The sequence below is a fragment of the Buceros rhinoceros genome, unplaced genomic scaffold, assembly GCF_000710305.1.
Source record: "Buceros rhinoceros silvestris isolate BGI_N320 unplaced genomic scaffold, ASM71030v1 scaffold6906, whole genome shotgun sequence".
NCBI classification, from domain to species: Eukaryota; Metazoa; Chordata; class Aves; order Bucerotiformes; family Bucerotidae; genus Buceros; species Buceros rhinoceros.
Genome location: NW_010418054.1, coordinates 48327 through 71088, shown reverse-complemented (window position 1 = coordinate 71088; position 22762 = coordinate 48327). Strand labels below are relative to the sequence as shown.

The 22762-nt window shown below is 39.8% G+C and overlaps 1 protein-coding gene across 1 annotated transcript in view; it reads right to left on the bottom strand.

Moving 5' to 3' along the window:
• ABLIM1 (actin binding LIM protein 1) overlaps window positions 1-22762 on the bottom strand; it is a gene marked incomplete at its 5' end in the record, with an annotated part of 85973 nt that overhangs the window by 23737 nt on the left and 39474 nt on the right. Inside the window, 6 exons of the mRNA XM_010138387.1 lie at window positions 1232-1351; window positions 3572-3701; window positions 5018-5053; window positions 9479-9634; window positions 12462-12539; window positions 21437-21495. Of these exons, the coding sequence (XP_010136689.1) occupies window positions 1232-1351; window positions 3572-3701; window positions 5018-5053; window positions 9479-9634; window positions 12462-12539; window positions 21437-21495 (579 nt within the window). The remainder of the gene's footprint in view (window positions 1-1231; window positions 1352-3571; window positions 3702-5017; window positions 5054-9478; window positions 9635-12461; window positions 12540-21436; window positions 21496-22762) is intronic.

Sequence of the window (22762 nt, the reverse complement as noted above, 5' to 3'; positions counted from 1 at the left end):
GAGTGTGAGCATTAATTTGGATTTACAGCAAAGAAACGTCGAAATTGCAAGGATTATGAACTAACTGCATGCCGAAATGAGCAGTGGATCTATTTTTAAGGGTCCCAATCTTTTAAGTTTGAAGTAAGTTCTCTTTTTATCTTGACGTAATAGGAAATTAACAAAACTCAGAAAAGGCAAGAGTAAAGTTAGTAATGGTGATCTGAGTGCTTGAAGAGCTGTAACATAGAGATCTATTGGCATTTCTTGAAAGTTCACGGCAACAACTTCCTTGCAACTGTTCTTGATTCGCTCCATTTACGATTTTCTAAATTAATCAGTGGTGCCAGAATAGAATCTATGTTCAACTTACTCAACTGCCTCTTTTTGAGTTCTTGTAGGTCATATAAGCTATGACCTTCTCCCCCAGCAGAAGAGATGGCATAGCTACAGAGTGCTCCAATAGAAATAAAACTAAAACTCCATTCACAGAAAGCAAGAAACAAAACTAAAAGCTTATTGAGTTGAATGAGCTCCTTGAAGGGACACAACAAAAGAACAGTGCTTCCTCAAATCAAACCACAGAAAATAACAGATTGGAGGAAAAAAAAAAAAAAAAAGAGAAAGGACTGGTTCCTCAGGTAGCGTAAATCCCTGCAACTCCACTGCCTTCAGCAGAGTCTGCTGATTCTTACTAGCTGAGGAGAGGGATAGAGATTGTAATTTTACTTTATTGGGCACTAATTATTGCCAATGGGATTCACGATTATGAACTTCCTTGTTGCCATTGACCTTTATACAAACTTTATTCTTCTTCTCTGTATTTTTGATCACTTTGCTCTCATCTGGGCAATATTGGTAATCAGTTTTTAAATGCATGTTTTAAGAATGTGGATATAATAATTAAATTTGATATGCTAACTGTTGCAGTGATCATTATGTACTGCTTTAGAAAGAAACTCAATTAGGCACATAGAGGTTCTAAATTGTAAATGATAATGCTTTCCTGTGTATTTCTAATAGGTAATTGCTTGATGACTCTTCAACTAGGGCCCTTAGAAATGACATATATCCTCCAAATCAAGGACATTATGTCTATTCTAACGTAGTTTTAAGTGTAATGGCACATTTCGAGGCATGCTTAGCTATACAGCCAATGAAAACCTTATGGAGATACACCTTATTAGCTTTGACAGAATGCTAATAAATCTCCAGCCTGGAGGGTACTCCCTGGGGAGGCCTGGCTCCTTACCTTTGACATGGGGGATGAAGTGGTGTCGGAAGGGGGAGTTGGGGCGGGAGTCATGGTGAGAGGAGCTGAGACTGCTAGTGCGCAGGTATGACAACCGCTGCACACCAGTAGAGAGCAGCTCTGCGGCAGCAGGGAATCGGGGGGCAGAACAAAATGAAAACAAAGAAAAACAATAAGAGAAAGGCAGGGAAGGAGGCTTCAAAAGGAAGAAAAAAAAAAGGCATTGAACAATTAGGATTCTGAAAAGAAGGAAGGAGAAAAAAAAGGTTAAAGACATACCAAAGGGTTCAAAAATGTTAGACAAAATTACAGGAAGTATTAGAAGAGAGGCTCAGATTTGAACTGCATCACTAATTTAGCATAACATTTATTGGCTTAACAAGCTTCTGATCTATGCCTTGTTACGAAAAAGTAGCCTGCTACCAGCATGCAAACATCACAAACATTGACGTTCAAGTAGTTAAGAAAGCAGCTGCTTTGAAAAGTGCCTGACCAAAAAATGTCAGTTGAGAGGCATGCAAGATGTTTTCTATTGTTTTAAGACATTCCAAAAATGCTGCCAACATCAGCTCAGGCACTGTGGGAGGAAAAGGCTGCAAACTTTCAAAACTTGTAGCACTCAAATTTTTGAAGAACCTTATGCTGACAAAGTCAACACAGTGCTTCACTTCTCTCTTGAGGGCTAGCTGGGAGCCAAAGAGAAGTTATCTGGGGCCACCGGGTTCATTTGGAGAGAAATTATTCTTGCAAATAACATGATGATAAGAAGTGTCATTAGGAGAAGAAAAAAGTAAATATACACATGCTTTTATTCAACATGAATAATTACTGTAGGAAAATTATAAAGTAGCATTAACAATTGCCCCAAAGCAGGGTAGCAAAGATCAAAATGATGAATTCTACAGAATCACTTCTGTGTCCTATGACAAACAGGTGAGCCAAGGTGAGATCATCTGAACAGAGAGAAGTTTGAACAAATATCTTCTCAGAAAATCCTTCAGGTTGTGAACTGGCTTGATCCCATCTGCCCACCACAAGAGTTACATAAACAGAGACTGCTCTGGGGAAGGTCCTTGACTGAACACAGACAGTAAAACTCGATGACCATAAAGTCTGGAATAGGGCCTGGATTTGTTCATGCCCCTGATACAAATGGAAAAATCCCCTCAGAACTGCCAGAATAAAGAGACAGAAGTTTGCAGCTTTTTCATGCTTTTAAGTCTCTTTCGGTTTCAGTTGTAACATCATCTTAAAACACAGTCATGTTGTCAGCGCTAAGTATCAGACACAATTTGCTTCTGTCCCACCTCCCTTGGGTCTTTTAAATAAGGCATTCACTGACAGACACAATTAGCTGTTTTCAGCCCACCCCCACTAGGAAATGGCGACAGCATTCAAGTTCCACAGTGCTGGCTCTATTATAAAACTTCAATTTTAAAAATGCAGCTCCTATCACATACGGGCTTTTGGCACGCCAACGGCTCAGCTGTAATCACCAAGGGAGATGAAACTGCACGACTGTATCACTTGGTTTAAAAACAGATCACAAAGATTTAATTCATTACCACAAACAATAAAATCAGTCTTGAAAAGTCTTCAACGCATAGCATTTAGAGATACATTTTTATACAATTTGGGTGTGGACGAACAGTTCATTTTCTTATCTTGCTCTTGTACACACAACCGATGATTTTGAATGCACTGGGAACCCGAATGCCCTGTACATTTTCTATATTGTCCATAGAACTCATACATCACCGTTACACCAGTAAATTAAGTTTGTTTTTAAAACGTTTCCAGGCAATTGCCTATGGTTTTAGTTAATACATCAACCTAGTGAACCATGAGTTCTAATTTAAAAAATTACTAGTAGTTTGGAACATCTGGGGTTTTGCTGCTGAAACTGAAATACCATGGCTGCACCAGGCTTTAAAGGAATTGGGTTTTAGGAGGGAGGAATCCCATGCTGCTGACCTCTGTACAGTCAAGCCATAACTTTAGTTTCCAGTATGGGATACTTTTCTCAAATTCCAGACTGAAGTTTTTGATTCACAGCTGCAAATTTTTGATCGCTTTCAGAAACATACAAAGACTTAAAAAATAATTATCAGAAACAAAACCAGAGGACCCATATTTATGATGCAAGAAACATCAGCCTAGTGCAAAAGACTGCATCAATCAAGAACAAAAAAATAGCTAAAAGATGAGATATCAAAATATGCAACGATTTTTCAATCCTAAATTTTCACTGCTAAGAGAATCATGTGATTTGCTACGCCACTAAGTGACGTAATAAAGAAACAATAGTTTTACGTATATTTCTAATGCAGTTGCCCTTACCAGGTCTGTGGAAATGCTGAGGGGAACGTGACATGGTAGGTGTGTAGCTATGACGACTGTACACAGGAGAATTAATGGAGCCCTGACTAGTAGACCTGTGAATCATGCGATCCCGAACATCTTGGTACCCCTGCAGAATAGAAGCATTCACTAATAAATGCAAATGCACATCATATATTTTTAGCAGCACTTAACTTTCATGCATCCGAAGACATCAGAAGCTGCTGAAATAACATCTCTTAAGCTTTCAACTTTCTTCACTACTACTGTTCTCTAACAATCCATTCCAAAGCCTCCAATCCATTTTTAAAGTCTGGGTGAGTTCACTCTTGGGAGGTTCCAACTCTGTCTGTAATTTCTACTAAGTTCTACATTAACCCTAGTTTTGCCCAATCCCTGTGACTCCATAAGGGGAGCTGCATTCAGAGTATGTATGTCCTGCAGGGTACTGCACAAGATACGTGAGCTACCCTTCGGCTAGCTAACCTCAGAGACCAGCAAGAATTGAATAGCTGCAGCACAGAGCTCTCTGGCTTAATTTTTCAGGTGTCTTGACTAACTACATCAAAAGGTATTTAGAATTCAAATTAGATTCCCCTTTGATCTGAAAACATGACACCCGATTGTACAGCAAAACTCAATTTCTTTGGCTTCCTGGGGAAAAAAAGCCAATTAAAAAACCAACCCACCACCCCTCCTGCTCCATCCCCTCCCCGCCCTCCCCTCCACCCCCAAAAAACTCCAAACAACAAACCAACACCAAACCAAACACTCCTACCCCCACAAAACTCCCTGAAACAAACCAAACCAGGACAAAAGGGACAGGACTGATGTTAATGCATAAAGATCCACAAGAAATTGTATAGTCACTTTAACATGTATCAATCATTACAACTTCTAGGTTGCAAATAAGCAACACTTCCTACCCCCAAAATGCTAATGATTCTGAGTGACATCTATTGTATGCTGACAATTGACTTCCTAAGAGTTTATGTTACTGTGGTGTTCAAATCAACTTCTGGAGAAAAAGGAAAACCAAACCAAACTATAGTTACAGTTTCTTCTAGACAAAATTGCACATGTTTTAGTAGCAAACATGGCTTATTATTGAGATGCATCAAGCAGCATTTCAGATCATGTAAAATCATCCAGCTCCTGAGATCTGAGTCCGCCTGTGCCAGAATAAGGATGAATGTACAAGAAGTGACCTCTGCTGGACAAATGACTCTGCTTTAGAGGCAACAAATGGGTAGCAGTGGTAGCTTAATTTTTTGTACATTCTATCAATTAGAACATGTTTTCTTTGCAGAGTTAATTTTTGTTGAGTTTCAATATGTGGCAAGCAGAGATGGATCAGACTGCTTACAAAATCGACATCTGTATTTACTCAAGTGAGTAATTCTAATCACAGTAAGATACTGCCCTGAGAGGTTCCACCAAACTTACTTCTGCAGAAGGGGTAGGTGATAACGTCCTTGGAGACTGCAAAGACATAAAAAAAATGTTATTGAAATATCATTGCACGTAGTGGGCCAGAAAATGGTACCCTAAACATTGCTGCAGATACACTGATATATGGCAACATAAAATGGCAATGCAGAAATTACTGAGGCCATTGCAGCACTGGAACTTGCTCCTTCCACATCGCTCAGGAACTGGTGCATACATCATCGAAGCAATTAAAGGAGAATCTTTATAAGCGTGGTTAATTCATTCAAATATCGTGCAACATCATCTCTCAGTCATCTAATCATTGTGGTAATTAAAACATAGCTGTAAAGATCAAAATCAGAAAGGGTTATTAATTTAATAACCATGCCTGTTATGAAGAGATCTTTAAAGTGGAAATCAAACGTAAACAATCTTAACTCAGAATTTTGCATGGAAAATGAGAAATACAGATTCCAGGATGAAGCGTGTTTTTCCTTCAACACATATACTCTGGCAAAAATGTGCTTCTCCCCAAGGCCTTACATTTCCCACCCATGCAAAAGAGTACGTAGCTGTCATCAACATTTCTCTGATATGATCTCCTTTCAATCTCGGTGTCCGTCCACGGTTACGTAAGGAGAACAGAAGGAATTACAAGCATGTATATTGAAAGAACTGCGCAAAGGCCAGTGGGCAGAAATATGCACAACATTATGAAAAGTTCCTATTACAGAGAAAGGGTAACTGAGGCAGGAAATACCTTTAGAAATGAAACCTAGGATTATGCACATGCTGATGGTATGAACAAGAATAAAGGCTAAGCGTAATTACCAGTTATGTGCCCTTTAATCACAAGACAATTTGAAGCAGGAAGATGAGGTTTTAATTATTTTCTTTATGCAATTAATGCCAATAAAATTTAATTGCCATAACAAACTGGGTAAGAAATTATGCTTTTAAATAAGACCACAATTATTACAGAATGATACAGCTATTAAGATAATGTCTCAGAAGCAAAACTGCTGATTCTGGTCTAACTATTACAATAACGTACCATAGCAGTAGTATAAACCATATGCAGAATCTCTTGTAATAAATACCCAACTACACATTTTGCGGTGAGAGACCATTAACTCTCATGAAGCTGGTGACACTGTGATTGAAAATATCCAAACAAAGGAGTGACAGCTTTTTTGGGGGTACAGAACATCCCTTTTTCAGCAAGTTTCCATAAAGACTGCTTTTGTTACTTCCAAAGCCTTGAAAGCCCTTTACATTTTTCTCTTCCTTTGTGACTGCACAAGTTCTATACAGCAAACCTCCATTTCATTACAGATCTAACAGCAGCAGCTATTTAAAACTTTGCTCCATGTGAAACATATTGTGCACAGCGCTTCGTAGCACCATTCTCCAAAATAATGAGAGCTAATCTAAAATTTTCAAAATGAATTAAAAAAGCACACATTGTAATGGGTGTTCCCACATTTTTCTACTAGAAACTCCTGTAAGTAAACAAATTTCCATAATCTGACTCTTCTGACCAAATTACAGTAAAAATTCTACTCACTGTACCAGACTCAATGCTCTATCACTTTGAAATTGAAGGGTCTGCTCTGATACCTGAAGTCGTACAGGTCATTTTGTGCTCTGGGAAATTTCTGCAAACTTTTACAAGCATCATTTTATAACACACGTCCCAGCATTTCGTACCAACATCATTTTAACTGTCTCTTTATCGAACTACACAAAAAAGGTAATTCCATTACACTGCCTATGTGTTCTTCTCATTATTAAGGAGTTTAAAACTGCTTCATAAAGTACAACTAGCAAACTACCAGCTATAGGCACTTTGTTGGCAAATAAAAAAACCTCTAAAAGGAGTTTCAGGAAATAATTGCAGAGAAAATAGCTCCTCCCATGAAAGGTACTATGCCTGCTAGTTCTGTGACAACTTGTTTACTGAAAGCTGTTACAGTCAGTGCTTTCAACAGACAGAATGCTAGAAACAAAGGTCATGCAGGTAAAATGTTGATTCTCTCAAAATTTATGTGACAAAAGACCATTCCAGTGCCAATACGGTTGCTGCTACCCAGAAAGAATTTACAGGACATGAACCACCTGAGTATCTGACAGTTTCTGGAACCACTATCACTACATTAAGGATCAGCCTCAATAGCAAAAAACTATTTACAGATCTCATTTCGCATGTGTTAATCTGTTATGTTAGAAGCTAAACCACCTCTTCACCGCTTCCTGTCTCTTCCCCTGCTCTCCAGGGGCGGGTCTGTAAATACAATGCCTGGTCCCACTAGATGGTGCTATGTGAAAACATTTTCATCACAGACTTCCAGCAAAACACGATTGGGATTCAACTGAACAAAAGAGATTGAGTGGGAAAATTTTCAAAGCAATAACTAATAAAGTTTCATGCTGCGTTCTCTCTCTTTTTATGGCTAAAATAAATAATTTCTTGTAGCCCACTCCCTGTAATTAAGGGCGTCTCTACTACTGGGTTAAGTTTGGTGGCTCTTGCACACCTCCCCCGTACACCTAGAAATCTTTCTGGACCAAGTTTTGTTGGTGTTGTTTTTTTTTTTTTTTTTTTTTTTAATTTAAAACACCGTGAAAAGCATTTCTAGCGCACAAGCTTAAACTCAGGGTTCCCTTTTATTTCACACCATCACATACACACACTTTGCAAAGGTCAAATCACTCAAAGTCTGCAAATCCCTGCCATGACTAAACATGTCACCTCCTTTGCTTTCTAAAGATGATGGTGACTGATGCGTGATGGACCAAAATCGTTGTCACTCGATTACCACAACACAAACACAAAGAGATCACTCCACCCTGATGGGCTTGTGTTCTCATTAGGGCAAGGGAAGGGACGAGAAACAGGTACAAAGAGGTGAGGTAACTTGCCCAAGGTGACAGAAGTCAGCAGTAGCATTGGGTGGAAAATCCAGATCTCCTGAAAAGAAGGTGAGAACCCTTCTCTTCCAGAACAAATTACTGTAGTCACCAGAAATTAACTGGATTTAATGCTGTTGAAAATTCGGGGTAAGAAAACTATTCCCAGAACAAGCACAACAGCAGACAGCTTCCACCATACTGCTTTGTCAGTCAGAAGCTTCCCTTTAAGGTTTAACAAACAGTTCACCTTCTCTGGGTGAGAGTAATTCCTCATCTGTGACTAACAAGAGACTTATGTTTGTACAGGGTTTTCTGGAATGGCTCAGGCCTGTTGGAACTGTTTGGAGGTCACCAACATATCTCACAGTGGTTTTGAACCAGATGTCAGCTGGATTCGCTATCAAAGTAAATCCGAGGTGGGGGGAATTCTGTAATATTCTGACCTGTTAATCTTTCTTTATTCCTCAGGTGAACAGTCTCCTGAATTTCCAACTCATAATTTAAAAGATAACCCTAGAAACATCAAAGAACAAAGGAGAAAAACCGAGGCAACTCTGACCTGTGGGTGGGCAGAACACTTTGCTAAGAAAGCAGATTATCAGTCAGATCTGAGCATCTCCAGACCACTGGTGCCTGAATGATTTACTTCTTCCTCAGCTCATCTTCATGCTCGATTTAGTTACAGTCTTTAAGGAAAGTCAATGAGATTGCAAGGAAGTAAATCCATTTCGACGTCCATTTAGACTGGCTTTCAGGAAGTCTGATTTACAGTCAGATGGTATTACATGACAAAACCTGCTTCACAATCTGCATCGGAGCCACGGAAATAGTAATTGCAGCTATGGAAGTTCACCTGAGAAAAGTGGGGGACCCTACAGCCTGGAAGATATCTTTAAATACACATTTAAGATAATAGATAGGCTTTTTCCTATTGTTGGAGGAAACAAGAATCCTTACTAAATGCCAACAGTTTAAAATGTGAGTCAGCTATTTCCATAACACAACTAACCTGCTTTTCCAGGTGGAGGAGTGCTTCATCCTGACCTAGTTCAGATTTCGTCCAGTATGCCTGGCAAAGTGCTCCAGAAATATATCTCCCTTCAATAAATGTGAGAGAAAGCATCCTGCTGCTCTTAAGTCCTTTTACCGCCATAGAACATCATGGTATTCCTCATACTCTGCTGTGAATATTGGTGCTCCACAGCACAGCACCAGGTTGGCTTTTGCCTCACATTCTGGACTTTGCTATCCCAGAGACTGGGATATCCATGTGAGTTATGAAGATGCACACAGACAGCCTGCAAGCCACCCCTGTGCCGTTCCCCTGCCAGTGGCTGGTGTTAGGGTAGCTGTTTAACTGTATGTTTAATTGTGCAGTTTTGCACACGAGGCACCATCATGATCGTTCCCATTAAACCCAGATCAAACACACAAAAAGCACGGTGAACAGCAGCAGCAACAATACCCAGGAGTGTCAATTAGAAAGTGGTTCAGAGGTGGATAGGAGCGAAGCAGGCTTTGAGTAAAGCATATGGCAGAATGAGTTTCTTGTCGGTTCATTACCTCTCCAAGACTCTGTCTCTCCTGTCTGTCCTCGTAGGTGGAAGTGTAGAATGGCTCATAAGTAATTAGGTCTGGACGTTCAATGTCATAAATGGCCTTGACTTTGGGAATGGCTGCTAAATCCTTGTAATCAAGGATTTCATTGTCTACTTTTGCCTGAAGGTCAAAGACAGAAGATAAATTAACTTACACAAATGCACTAGTAACTTCTGTTTTACACAATTTATAGGTTTTGGGTATTTGTTGTCACACTTGCTACAGAAAACCCTCTTTGGCACTCTACGTGCAAAGTGATTGCTTCTTGTTCTTCTCCAGCAGGCCTCCTCTGCAAAAGCAACCCGTGTTTTCTCAGTTTAGGAAAGAACATGGCATTTATAGCTCTAATATAAGAAAATGTAGCTTCTAATATATGAAAAGTTTCTTATCCCCAGTGTTGAGCTGGAAATTGCAGCTCTGCAAATGATTCATTTTGTGGCCTCAGGCAAGTATTTTCACCTTTCTGCTCTTGTTTTCTCATATGTAAAATGTGTGATAACATCAATTTAGTTTGCAGATTACAGAGATCACAACAGGATACCATGCAGAAGACCAGAGACAGAAATTCAATTGATAACTGTGCACACAGGAGGAAATACAACTTACTACAAGGAATAATAAGGCAAGCAGGAGTGTTTGTCAGGACCGGGTATCCAAACTCACAACTGCAATTGTCATATTGCACTTACCACTCAACCTATACCCAGCCTTCTGACTAAGGCGTGTGTTGCTTACTAATTGCATGCTACGTAGTACTAATGAGTACTTTTTCCACTAAAACTGCAAGGAGCTCTTGTCTAGTTAAAAAATGAAAGCAGAAAATGAGTTCCAAAGACAGCTGCATCCACTGTCGTACATAGTTTAGATAGCTATATCTTTTCTTAAAAGAAGACTTTTTAAAAAATCATCATACATTCTTACCTACCTTATAGAAATACATTTGATGATTAAAACTGAAAGAGAATATTCAAACTGTTTTTCCACTCTTCTACTAGATATCTTATTTATTCACAGTAGGCTGCACAAGGAAACAAGGCTGATGTTCCTACTCACATTGAGTTCCGTTATTCCTGAGTACTAGCACCTAGTATTTTCAGATTGAAGTGCATTTGCCCTCCCAAACTCTCCTAACAACCACTGGTCTTGGTGGTTCTAAAGCAATACCATAAATGAGAAACAATACTTTTTTTCTTTTTTTAATAGAGAAGCATGTTTCAAATAGTTAAGAAATTCACTTTCTAAAAAGAGTCTCAAATCTGTTTAGTTTTCACTCACCAGATATAACAAAATACCTTAAGACAATTTAACCCTTAAAAAACGTAAGTATATTAATGCATTATTTCTGTAATATTTTTACCACGGTCTGTTAACAAGCTGAAAATATGGCTGGATACTTTAATCCAATATAAATTACCACAGACATTTTTACAGACCCTGGTCTAGGCCACCGTGATGCCCTACAGACTGTGTTGTTGAGCAGCAGTTAAATTTCGCAACCTACAGCTGGCAAAGTTGGTATCATCAGCAGAATGGCAGTTCTCCAGGACATGCTTTGTGTTTTGATATCTGCAGTGTGAACGTTTTTTCTTGAAATGCCATGAAGAATCAGTATTTAATGCAAACTCGGGACTTGAAATTTGTAATTTTGGTAATTTTTCTGCATTATTATACACGTAATTGATAAATTTCTGTGTCTTATGCTACATTTTCGCCTATATAATCTTAAGGTTGTCTACAAAATCAATGATTCAACATTATGCATAGGTAACAGAAAAGAAGTCTGCCCGGTAGTCAGCCTCTTCTTCCCAGCATAACTACATCCTTGGTCCCCTCATAGGGGATTCTCTCTCACTAACTCACTTTCCTGTGATTTTCTTCCTTAGCTGTTATTTTCCACTTCTGCCTTCTGGTTTTGTGCAGGTTATCCAAGAGCATGTTCTATATGAGGACAGACTTTCAAGGAATAGGACTCTTAAATGGATGTGAGTTTCTGGAAGTGTAGGTTTTCTGCCTGGAAATATAGCAAGTTTGAGAAGGCGGAGTTGTTCTGTTATACACCCAAGTACATTTGAGTTGATACTCTTCCTCCTTAGAAACAGATTTGTATAGCCACAAAAGATCACTTTTTTTTTTGTTTGACCCTGTGGACTTCTCTGCTAGGAAAAAAAAAGTACTGACACGTACAATGGTGAAATACCTGGAAAAGTGGTAGGAAAAGAGAAGAAAAACATTACTCCTTTGAAAACTGTGAGCCAACCTTCTGCCAATGTATTTCAGCTACTAATTTCTAAGATCCTACGGGCTCAAAAGGTACCAATAATGAGGCCAAGAAGTGAGAGAGATCCTCTAAAATAATGAAGGAGAAGACTTCATTACTGAAGGAATCATATTAAACTACATCTCAGGTAACCTCACATAAAATAGTGTATCAATAGCTTTGCATTTTCAGCACTGTTAGGTTTGTAAGAGAAGGGTGCTAATATCACTTTTGTTCTTAAATAAAACACACCTTTCCTTCTACAACCAAAACATCTGACTTCTGAAACAGAAGGTGTTGTATCAGCCAGGCTTCTTGTAGCATAGCTGATCCTCCTCCCCATGCCCTGCAATGCAGACAGCAGATCTCTCTGGAAGTGCATATCGAGATGCACAGATCTCCTCACGTAACCCCCAACAAAGTAAAATGACCCAACTGCCTTCCGTCTTTCTTCACATCACCACACAACTTCAAGAGATTTACTGCATTTTTCTAAGGGAAATGTGACCTGGAAAACGCCTACCCTGCTCTTGAAATTCTGTAGTTATAAAAACAGCATGGTAAGAGACTCAGCTATTTAACCGTCAGAGTAAAGGCCTTAGCCTCAGTATAAAAGTGATTTATTTCAGCACGGAGTATTTCATGTGCAAACAAGGGATCAATAGCTTATTTGTCAGAAGGAATACTTACATAGATAGTGTGGCCAGGAGAGCCAGGTATACTAGAACCTGGTCTGGAATAAATGCTTTCTGATGATGTTCTTGTAGGCTGAAAAACAAAAAGTAACTTTTCAGAGCAACCTGAAGCCATCAAACATTTCAGTTTTAAGTGAAGAAATCTGCATATTTCTTGAAATACAACTGGAAAAAATGTCAACACAAATGCAAGCATACTGGCAAATTTTACAGTCTTGTGAGACAAGTGGGTTTTGGTTTGTTTGTTTGTTTTTTTGGTAGGGGAAGGAGTGCTGTGAGAGGGGAAAGAGGTTTTCTAAATCATATGACGTAAAGACTGACAACAGTAATGAACAAAATCAAACACCACCTGCCAAAGACACTGCAAGGAGTCAGGACAGTCCTGCTGGTCTTTTTATCAAAACGTTAGCTCACAAACAGCTAGAGGTATCAGTTCAGCAGACAAAAAAACCCAACAAAAACCCCAACAACAAAAAAAAAAACCCTGTTGACAGGAGCTCAGCGCATGTCATAACTCTCCAGATGTTCATCACTGGATTTCCATTATAAATAGAGAACTGAATTCAGTCCTCCTAAGTAGGAGGACCAAAAACCCTTGGCTTGGAGCTGTCCCCTATGTCTCAGCACTATATAGATGCAACATGAAAGCTAAACAGTTGATTGGCATTTCATGATTCCCCATTCTGCAAAAGCCCTGGCATTTAATGACAATGTCCTGCAAATTGAAATTCATGAGAACAGTCACACCCCTCTAGAGTGAGAGCTGTTACACATTTAGATTTTTCCAACACTTCATTGGGATTAAACAGACACTGATTCCTTGGGGGAATTTTTGTGAGGAGACAAAACAACTTATCACTGAGATATGGGGATCCTGAGAACTTGATGGATTTGAAAAACATCTCTTTGATCAGAAGTCACCCAGGCTATTGTGGCAACTACTCCTAAACTTGGCATGCAGCAGACACACAAAGGTAGTCAACATATCCCACCTGCAACGGGAATCCTGAACAACTTTTGCTCCCTAATTGACTGCAAAGAACCAAATCCCATCACAAAGCAATGTATCAGCAGATGTCTCTGATAACTAGTGCAGTGGGATACTTCAATGTTATGAAAATGTAATCTTGGCAAATAGTCCTTACCTCGTCAGCTTGTGACATGGAACTAAGGGACCTTCAGGCACACACTGAAGAGAAACAAGGCTTGACAGCCTGCCTGGCTGATTTTTCTTAGGAAATAGCTGGAGTGAATACAACAAGGCTACTGGACCTTTCTTATCTCTCAGCATACATTTCCTGAAAGGATTCTTCAACAGACCTCAGAGTCTTTCTACCTTTTATTTCACAGCTAGGAAAGCTATTGGAACCACCTGTATAAAAAAAAAATGCTGAGGCCTGGTCATGCATCATACAGCAGGCTTTCTCTGACTCTGTTTGTGGAAATGAAATCACATTCAAAGAGGGTCAGAGGAATGAAGGCTTTGAATATGTCCCACCACGATACGTGAAGATTCAAATCAAACAGAGAGCAGATGTAGCTTTTTGTGACACAGTCACAAATGCCCTCCAGAGCATCAGAACATTTTCTAAGCTGTACCTTTATGTTTCTTTCCTTTTCTCTATGTAGCCACAAATTCTTACATCCCAAAGGGGAACAAGAAATTTCTCAGTTGCCCTTAAGCTCCTCCCATGATGACATCAAAGCAAACAAACTCAACAACAACCACTTGTTTCACAGAAATTTTACAAGAATTAAGCTGGAAAATCTGGCTGTTGTTGAGAAACGCTTTATTCCTTCTTCCATTCCACACCACTGTCTGTCTGAGGGGAGACACATGTAACATGCTGCTGTGGTTGCTATGGAAAACAATTGTTTTCATTACAACATAAGGAACAGTATTAAGGAGCTGAGGTACAGTTGGGGGTGTCTCTGTTATCTTTGGCTTTTGGCAGACAAACTTGAAGAGTTTTGTCTGCTTAATTCTCCCTGTTGCAGGAAAACAAGCATTAGAGGCGGTTATGGCTTCTTCCCACCTAGGTCCTCTGGGTTACTCTTCACTCTGGATCTTTTATCATCACTTCAGACCATGTCCTTAGGCTCATCTCTTAGTTTCACTGCTAAAAAACTTCTCAAAGGAAAACTTGCTTCTATTTATCACTTCAGTGAATTTGTTAAGGTAGACACCTTAAGAAGATAGTCTCAGACACATCCTGATAATAACCTTCTTACGTACTCTGAACTCTGAAGTACAGGGCAGTTGTCAGATGGACTGGCAAACCATAGCACCTGTTCTTCATTTCTTCCCTGTGTTCTGCTCAAAGTTTCTCATTACCACCCCATTAATAGACATGAGCCAGATATTGTCATCCTTTAAAATCAGTTTTCTATTTTCTGTTATTCTTCCTGCATACATTAGCTTTACCTTCAATATATTGCAGGATGCCATCCTGCCAGCCACTGCCTGAGCACACACTGTTCCTCTTCTGAGGAGCTTCAGCCAAGCAGACCTGGAACTCTGACGGTCCCAGATGTATCTTAAGTTTATGACATACTCCTGAAGAGGTATTTTACATCTACTCTCACTCTTCCTGCCTCACTTTGCCCTATTTCTTGTTTTCAATCACACAGGCTGTCTCTGTCACTGGCTTTCCTACTTCCCTACAGTATTTCGTACTCTGCTGCTCCCACATTGGTCTGGAATCCTTCACAGCTTGGCACTTTCCCCTGTAGACAACTGTATTGTACTTAAAACCACTTGTACTGCTTGCCTTAACAGATACTAAAGTTTCCTTGATATAAGCTGTTTCTCTGGCATACTTTTAGTTGCTATGGTTGGCCCCTCTCCTAAAAGACTGTAGTAGCTCCTTCCTGACAATCTGTGATGGGGTATGGATTTTATTAGATTGTACATGACATATTCATTAACAATTGAGAATCCCTGCCCCTGTGTGCTGCTGTTGTGACTCGATATCTTAAACAAGTGGTAAGACACACAGGAGGTCAAGTTCTCTGTTGATGTAACTGCAATGGGGTGTAAATTCCATTCTAGAGGAGACCTGATCAGAGCACAGGTGAAACAAGCACTAACCCTGACTTAACCTTTAACCTTCACTGGAAATATCATGTGATCATCTCTTGCTGGATCATCATTACTGGAAGAAGACAGGTAAAGAAATTAGAAGAAACATCCTTGAATAGGAATGCATTAATTTAGCGGTATTTCCTTCCATCACAATAGTCCTGTGACACGTGCTCTACACTCCTGGCAACAAAACAAGTTAAGCTGCCTTACTTCTACAAACAGATCTGGAACACTCCTTTTATGATTGTTCTTGTTCCTGAAGGATCCAACTATAGATTTTTATAATGTCACCTTTGTGCAGAGAAACTCAAAGCAAATTTCTCTGAAGAACTACAACCAAGCTGTTTTTTTTTTCTTGTGGTGCATGGCCTTTCTCCACATTTTCTGACAGTAGAAGAGTCATCTGGTTTTTTTCTTTCCACTTCCACCCAAATGGATGGAACATTAGTAAATATAAATACGGGGTGTCTGTACCAGATATAGGAAGTCTATGAAGTACATGAAAAAAAATAAACAGAAATTCAGTCAGTAGAATTTCATGCATGCCATTAACGGAACCAAAGAACGAACCAGATCACAAAGCATCTAAATTATCTGCAAGACTTCTCAGTATTTCCCACTTCATCACAGACTTCTTATTTTTCTGTTCTTCACTCCATGCATTTCTCTTCAAAGCAAAAGTTCTTTACCAACTTCATTTGCAGGCTGGCAGAGTTAACACCGACTGTCATGCCATCCTATTAGATTCGCTGTGAATTTCAGTGCTCAGGTATCATATCACCCATGCATATGCCCCAAATTGATTAACTTGTTATTTTAATACTAGATTGAAAAGCTTAAGATGTGCATCTGCATTTCCCTCAGTTTGTCATGTCATCATGCATGGCACATCATCTAAATATCTTAAAAAAAAAAAAAAATCCAGGCTAGAGCCATTCACATCACCCAGATGCTGCTGCAATGTGGTGGCTCTGACCTTCTCAAGTATAGATGTTCAGAATCATGCTCTGTAAAAACTTACAGGCAGCCAGATCAACACTGATCCCAAGAACATCTGGCCAAATGGATGCACCATAGTTTAACAACGCATCGCCAGCATTGTTTACAGTACCTGCCTTAGTTTTTTGATCGAGTTCATTATGCAAGGCGGTGATAATAGCTGCAGAAGAATGAATATGTTTTCACTTAATAACATTTAACACTATAGCTTAAGCAAATTCTCTAAACTTCAGACACTACTTTAATTGAAGCATGTTTATGAATAAGCTAATAGAAGATTAGAATGGAATTTATTCCACTAGGCAGACACAATTTTGCAATAGCAAGGAATTTGTCTTTTAGTACAACACTTACTACTCTGACTACCTGCTTCATCACCTGCAAGGTTTTACAGTTATTTAGGACTTGGAACCACGGTTCATTAAGCACAGGCTTCCTATGGATTTCATTAATTTTCAGAGGTTATGTACAAGATCGATAACTCACCTCAGTGTTACAACATTTACTGAGCCTGCCTGCTAGTTTGACTGCACCCTTCTTACAGGAGTGTTTCCGTCAAACGCATGCATTCATTATTTCTTTGCTTAACAAATCTACACTACTAGTGCACCAAGGCAAAACTAGTGAGCAAGTTCAGTTCAAACTCACACAGACACACATATTAATAGGTTACAACTAATTTTTCTTCCTTTTCTGAACACAAAGGGTAGAGAGAAGAATGCATTTTCAGCACCCCATCACTGGAGGAACATAGCTGCCAAATGTTCACAAGACTACTCATGCAAACGTAACCTTCACCAAGAGTAAGTTAAGTGGAAAGCAGAAGAAAATAAAGTGGGAAGTCCAGAACAGAGTGAATTCAACAGCAAACTTCTCAGACAATTCACAGGATTTCACCCTACAATTTTTATGTAGTTTCAAGCCTTTGGCCCATCTTTATAGCAACAGCAATGATAAGATCTTCATGTCTACTCTGCAGAGCACTTGAAGCCAAAATCTGTCTTGTATTTCACTTTGTACAATCAGCATGTAAATCTAAACAGAATTTAATACTGATCAAATTTATGCAAGAGGATATTCATTTGACTCTAAGCTATTTGTATCCTACGCAATCTACAAAGCAAGAAAGAGAACTTATTTTTGTTTTGACACGGGCTGCTCCTATTTTGCCTTGCGTATTTTTCTAGTACATGAGATAGGATGCGCTTTTATAGTCTTAAGGCTCCTGGATTTCAGCTCTAGAAACTCAAGACCCATGCAGGCTAAACTGGATGCAGAAGGCCACTACACTGCCCTAAAAAGTCAGTGAAATGGTGCCACAGTTTGCTGTTCTCAGGCTCCAACGTTCGATTTCATGAAGCCTAGGACTGCAGAGCAGTACCCCTTAGGAGCACTGATAACATCTTTACAGCTGTATTTCCTTGACTCATATTTCTGTAGCTAACAGTGTGGTGTTCTGGAGTGGTTAATGCACTGCAACGTCCTAAGTTAACTGATGAAAGCACTGTGTAGGACAAAGGGCACAGAGCTTGCAGTAACTCTCACTGAATCATGGCATTGGATTCAACCATGTCACACCGTCCTGCAGACTGTATCTAGCACAAACATCCTGCCCTGGCTGACAACATGACTACATCTACTCTGCAATTAGAGATGTGGAAGCGGCACGAGTAGACACAATGGAAACCCAGTGGCACGGGCTCTGCCCACCACTCACCTAAGTCCATACCAGCACATCCTTATGTAAGCACTTCGTTATCAGGTGACTGCCGCCTCAGATGTGCCTGCATGCAAGTACAGCCACATCCCCCCTCCCCGGCAGACACAACTACTAAGTAAGCACTGCCCTGCAGGAGAGGAAATGGAAGTGGGTGGTGTTTGTGGGTGCAAAGGAGACTCAGGGATGTCTGAAAGTAGAAATGTAGTCCAGAATTAAGAGGACAGGGAGGACCTCCCAACTCAGACGTGGCCCAAATGAGAGAGAGAAAAATGCTCTCAGGCAGCACATAGGACATGTCCAAACAGTGAATTTGGGAAGTATTCTCTTAACTAAAGTATCCATGTGTAGTTGGTGAATACATATGAAAAAGGAACAGATTCAACTGATGGCATGCTTTTCCTAGTTCATGAAAAACTATTTCTTTTTAACCATCACTTTGAAGCAAGATGCTTTCCACATTTTCATTTGCTTCATATTTGCCCTCTAATTTCATTTTAGAAGAAAAATAATACTACAACCCCCAAAAGCTCATCTGAATCTAAAAGATATTAATTTTAAACATTTCATTAAACAAAAATGTGAGAATTAACAAACAACACTGCACCACATGATGCAAAATACAGCGTCAGTGCCCATGGTGGCAAGTGATAGCAGGAAAGCTGTGTGGCAGAAGTAGTAGCAAGCGCAGCATATGCAATAATGAAGAATCTTCTCAGTAAAGAAGACCATTGTCAACACTATGAAGACACAACAGCAAACCTCTGCAGAGCGTGGCCTGCGCAGAACCAGACTCTTTGGATAAAAGAAGTCAGATGAGGAATGCTGTCATGAAATACAAAAGGGAAAAATGAGTGAAAAGGAAAGCAGTTTCCCCAGCTCAGTGGTTAAGGTTTTTTTTTAATGAAGTTACTAATATCTACCAGAGAACAATCAGTGCATAACAACATCTATGTTACTTACTGATCCCTGTAGAATCACAAACAGCCAGACAATTGTAAGAAATTCCCAGGCAGTGTATATTTTTGAAATATATAGTTGTTTGGGTTTTTTTTTTCCTGCTTGTTTTGGCTTTATAATCCTCCACAAATATCCAGTGGGGGGAAGATCTAAAGTAACCATCGTTTATACAAACCCCCTCTCAGATCTTGATCAGCTAGAATGTTGATCAGTTTATATCGCAATTTATTTACTGAGAGAAAACAGAACTTCCTGAAAAATTCTGAAGTGACTTTAATGATAAAAGGGCTTTTTGTTTTGTTTTGCTCTATAGGGAAAGGAAGCCCAGAACAGTGAATAGGCCATGTCATTGGCTTTTTGAAGAACCACCAGAAAATCTAGGCCTGAGCCTGAAAGTGGCTATGTCATATATTTGTCAGCTCACAAACCAGATTCAAATTCTCTCATTAGGTCTAAATGTATGTCTTAAGAAACTGAAACTCAATAGAAGTACAGTTCATAATTTAGTGGTAACATGTTCAAATAGCACATAGTTCCACCAGTTTCATTTTGTTTCTGTACCTACCTGTTTGCCACTGCCTTCATTTGAGTCAGCAGAATGAAATGTGTGTCAAAGCAAAGTGAACTCAGACTGGTTTTAAAACAGGGTGTCTGACTTTGTGCAGCAATAGATAGATACTGTGATGTACATCTAGCCTCAGTACAGTGCATTTTTAATGCCTTTTAAAGACATATTAAACCTTTGCATAGAAGCTCTCATCCAGGAACAAGGCAACCTCGGGTAGCTGTGCCATAACATTTCTCAGCATTCTTTTGCCTCACTTCATTTTCCTGCTAGAACTCACTTAGGCAAAGTCTTGCAGGTGCATGAATTCATTTACTTCACTGACTCCAATTAGAATTAGCTGAGGTGGAAGATGACTGACATGCTTGAATGTGTGACAGGAAAAGGGAAAATATTTGAAGAGGATTTTGGCCTTTTTCATTGGGAATGAAAATAAATCAACTGATTTATAAGTTCAGCTGGAGAAAGCTCATAAGGACTGCAACGTAGTCAGGAGTGCTTTGACAAGACTCTTGGGTCCAAGTGAAAGGTAGCTGTTGTATCCCAACAACCCCCTACAAAGCACAAGCATTCTGACACTTAGGGCCAAAACTGTCTTACATTCTAACTGTTAAATGAGGAAGAAAATCCAGTCCCACAAAATTTTCCATTTTCTTGTGGAAAGTAGGGACAGAACCAGTGCAAATGCTGGATGGTACCTAGAGTGAAGTTGGGCCATGCTGGACCACAAGCCCATCTTGGGCCAATTATACTTTTGTATTATCAGCATAGCCCACTCTAACATGAACTTTGCTCAACAAAAGCTTATGTGCACATTACCTACGATCATAGTAAATTCTCTGTTTTACAGACCGGTGCATGCAAATACATTCTGAAGGACAAGGCTTCTTGTGAATGAGCCACCCAAAGAACACAACCCACAGGATATCTCCATGCCAATACCTCTTAGATTCCTTGTCTGAAAGACAGTTTATTCACATGCAGTCTCTAATATTCATATAAGAAAAATTAACAACGTTAATCAAAAAGAGTACATTGTCCAAATGATTAACTAGTGAATACAGGCTTAAAATTGCCTGGTACATGCAAAAAGCCAGGCTCCAGCATTTATGTGTGCAGCATTATTGCCACCAAGGATTCGATCCTGAAAGTTTGTCTGGATATGCTAAGGTGACTTCAAGGGCAACTGCAGCCCTTCTTGGTATTCAGTTCGGATCACTTTAGGCTGAGGTTTATTCGGATGGCAAAGGAAATGTTGTAAATTACCATGCAGAACAAGGGATAACTATAGAGCAATTATACAGATGTGAAAAAAATACTAAAATATGGTATTTGCCCTGTTCACGTTTTCTCCTTAAGAGTTTCTCTCACGATAATTGAGATATGAAACGAAATGTCTTAGAGACTTTGCCATGTCTATGTCAGTAAATGACACTATCTGTAAGGCAATGCCTGAGACAGGTATGCGAAGGTGGTGAGCCTAAAAATCAGAGCAATACCTCTGAAGTGTCCCCAGTGTTTATTCTGCCAGAGTGGTGACAGCTATGCAAAAAAACCAATGGAGACAGTAACTTTTTAAAAAAGAACATTCAGTTATTGCGTGTGAAAAATATCTGGTGTGTCACTGTCACACATTCAGCTTACCCGTAGCTTCTCTTCAGTCTTAGTGGATTGCTTACAGTCGGGATGCCAGACAGTGGAACCTGAGGGAGGAAAAAAACCATCTTCAGAACAGAGCAGATGATTTCTGGTCATAACAAGTCAGTTATTAAAGAGAACCCCTTCATTGCATCGGATAGTGTATTTGTATGAACTAGGCAAGTAATTCACATTCAATTCTAGCTCACGAAAAACACAAGTGAAACAAAAAAAAATATTCAAATCCTTTGCTCATCTACGGCAGCCTCTTCCTGAGGTGGTCAAAACACTTTGCACATATTCTTAATTAAAACTCAAAAAACGTCAAGCACTAAGGAAGTCAGCAAGCCCCAGCTGGAGGAACTGAAAGATAGAGGGTTCTTACCCTCTGTAAGAGCAAAAGGCTAAGAGAAAAAGATCTGGGCCATGGAACCTGATCGGTTCCCCCCAAATGTACTGCACCACACATAAAAAATGAAGTTCTGGTTAAAAGTCTATTAGTACTGGGAAACTCCTATGACTTCCTTGAGCAATAGGTGTCATATTCCGTTACTGTAAAGTATTACTCAGATCACTCTTCCCTGCAGGTATGCAAAATGGAACAGGAACAGTAAGATTAGAAAATTCACAACACAGCAGAGTCAGGGCTGTATCTCACCCACTGCACAGAGCTAGACAGGCCAGTACAACACAGGTGGTACAAAGCAACATGTGACAGAAACTCTGAGATCATGGTGTACTGTGCTTGCCATTGGCACGTTCATCACTTCCACCCTTGCTCTGAAAGGTCAGTGGCATGTGTTGCACTGGCATTTCCACATGGCCTTTTCCAGCTACACATCCTACTATAAAGGGCAAGGCCTCTGCTGTTTGTGGAATTCTTAAGCTGTAAAAAAATGGAATATGGGGCTGTCCCCAAGGGCTGAGCAGTGTCAGAGGCAAGGAGCACTTCCACTCCACTTCAGTTCTCCTCTGGAACAGTGTAAATCGTGGTCACTGTTGGGAAGCTGCTGGCAAGTATTAGCAAAGTTGAAACAGGGCAGAAAGTAACACCAATTTTTTTTTTTTTTTTTAAACACTGACTGCAGCTACAGTCAAATTCCAACTTCATTCCAGTCTCCAGAAAGCCAACACAGCGCCTTGTCTGTCTGTAGGGGGGAACATCACCTCTTCACTCTGTCCACAAAGAAACCAAACAGTGCAAAGTCCAGGTCTCCTGCTGGTGACTATTAGCTCAAGTGCAGTCAGAGGAAACCCCACCCTCAGAGCCCCGGCGAGGTATGGGTCAGGGCCCCTGGAAATTTTGTCCTAACGAGCCCTTACATGGCTTGG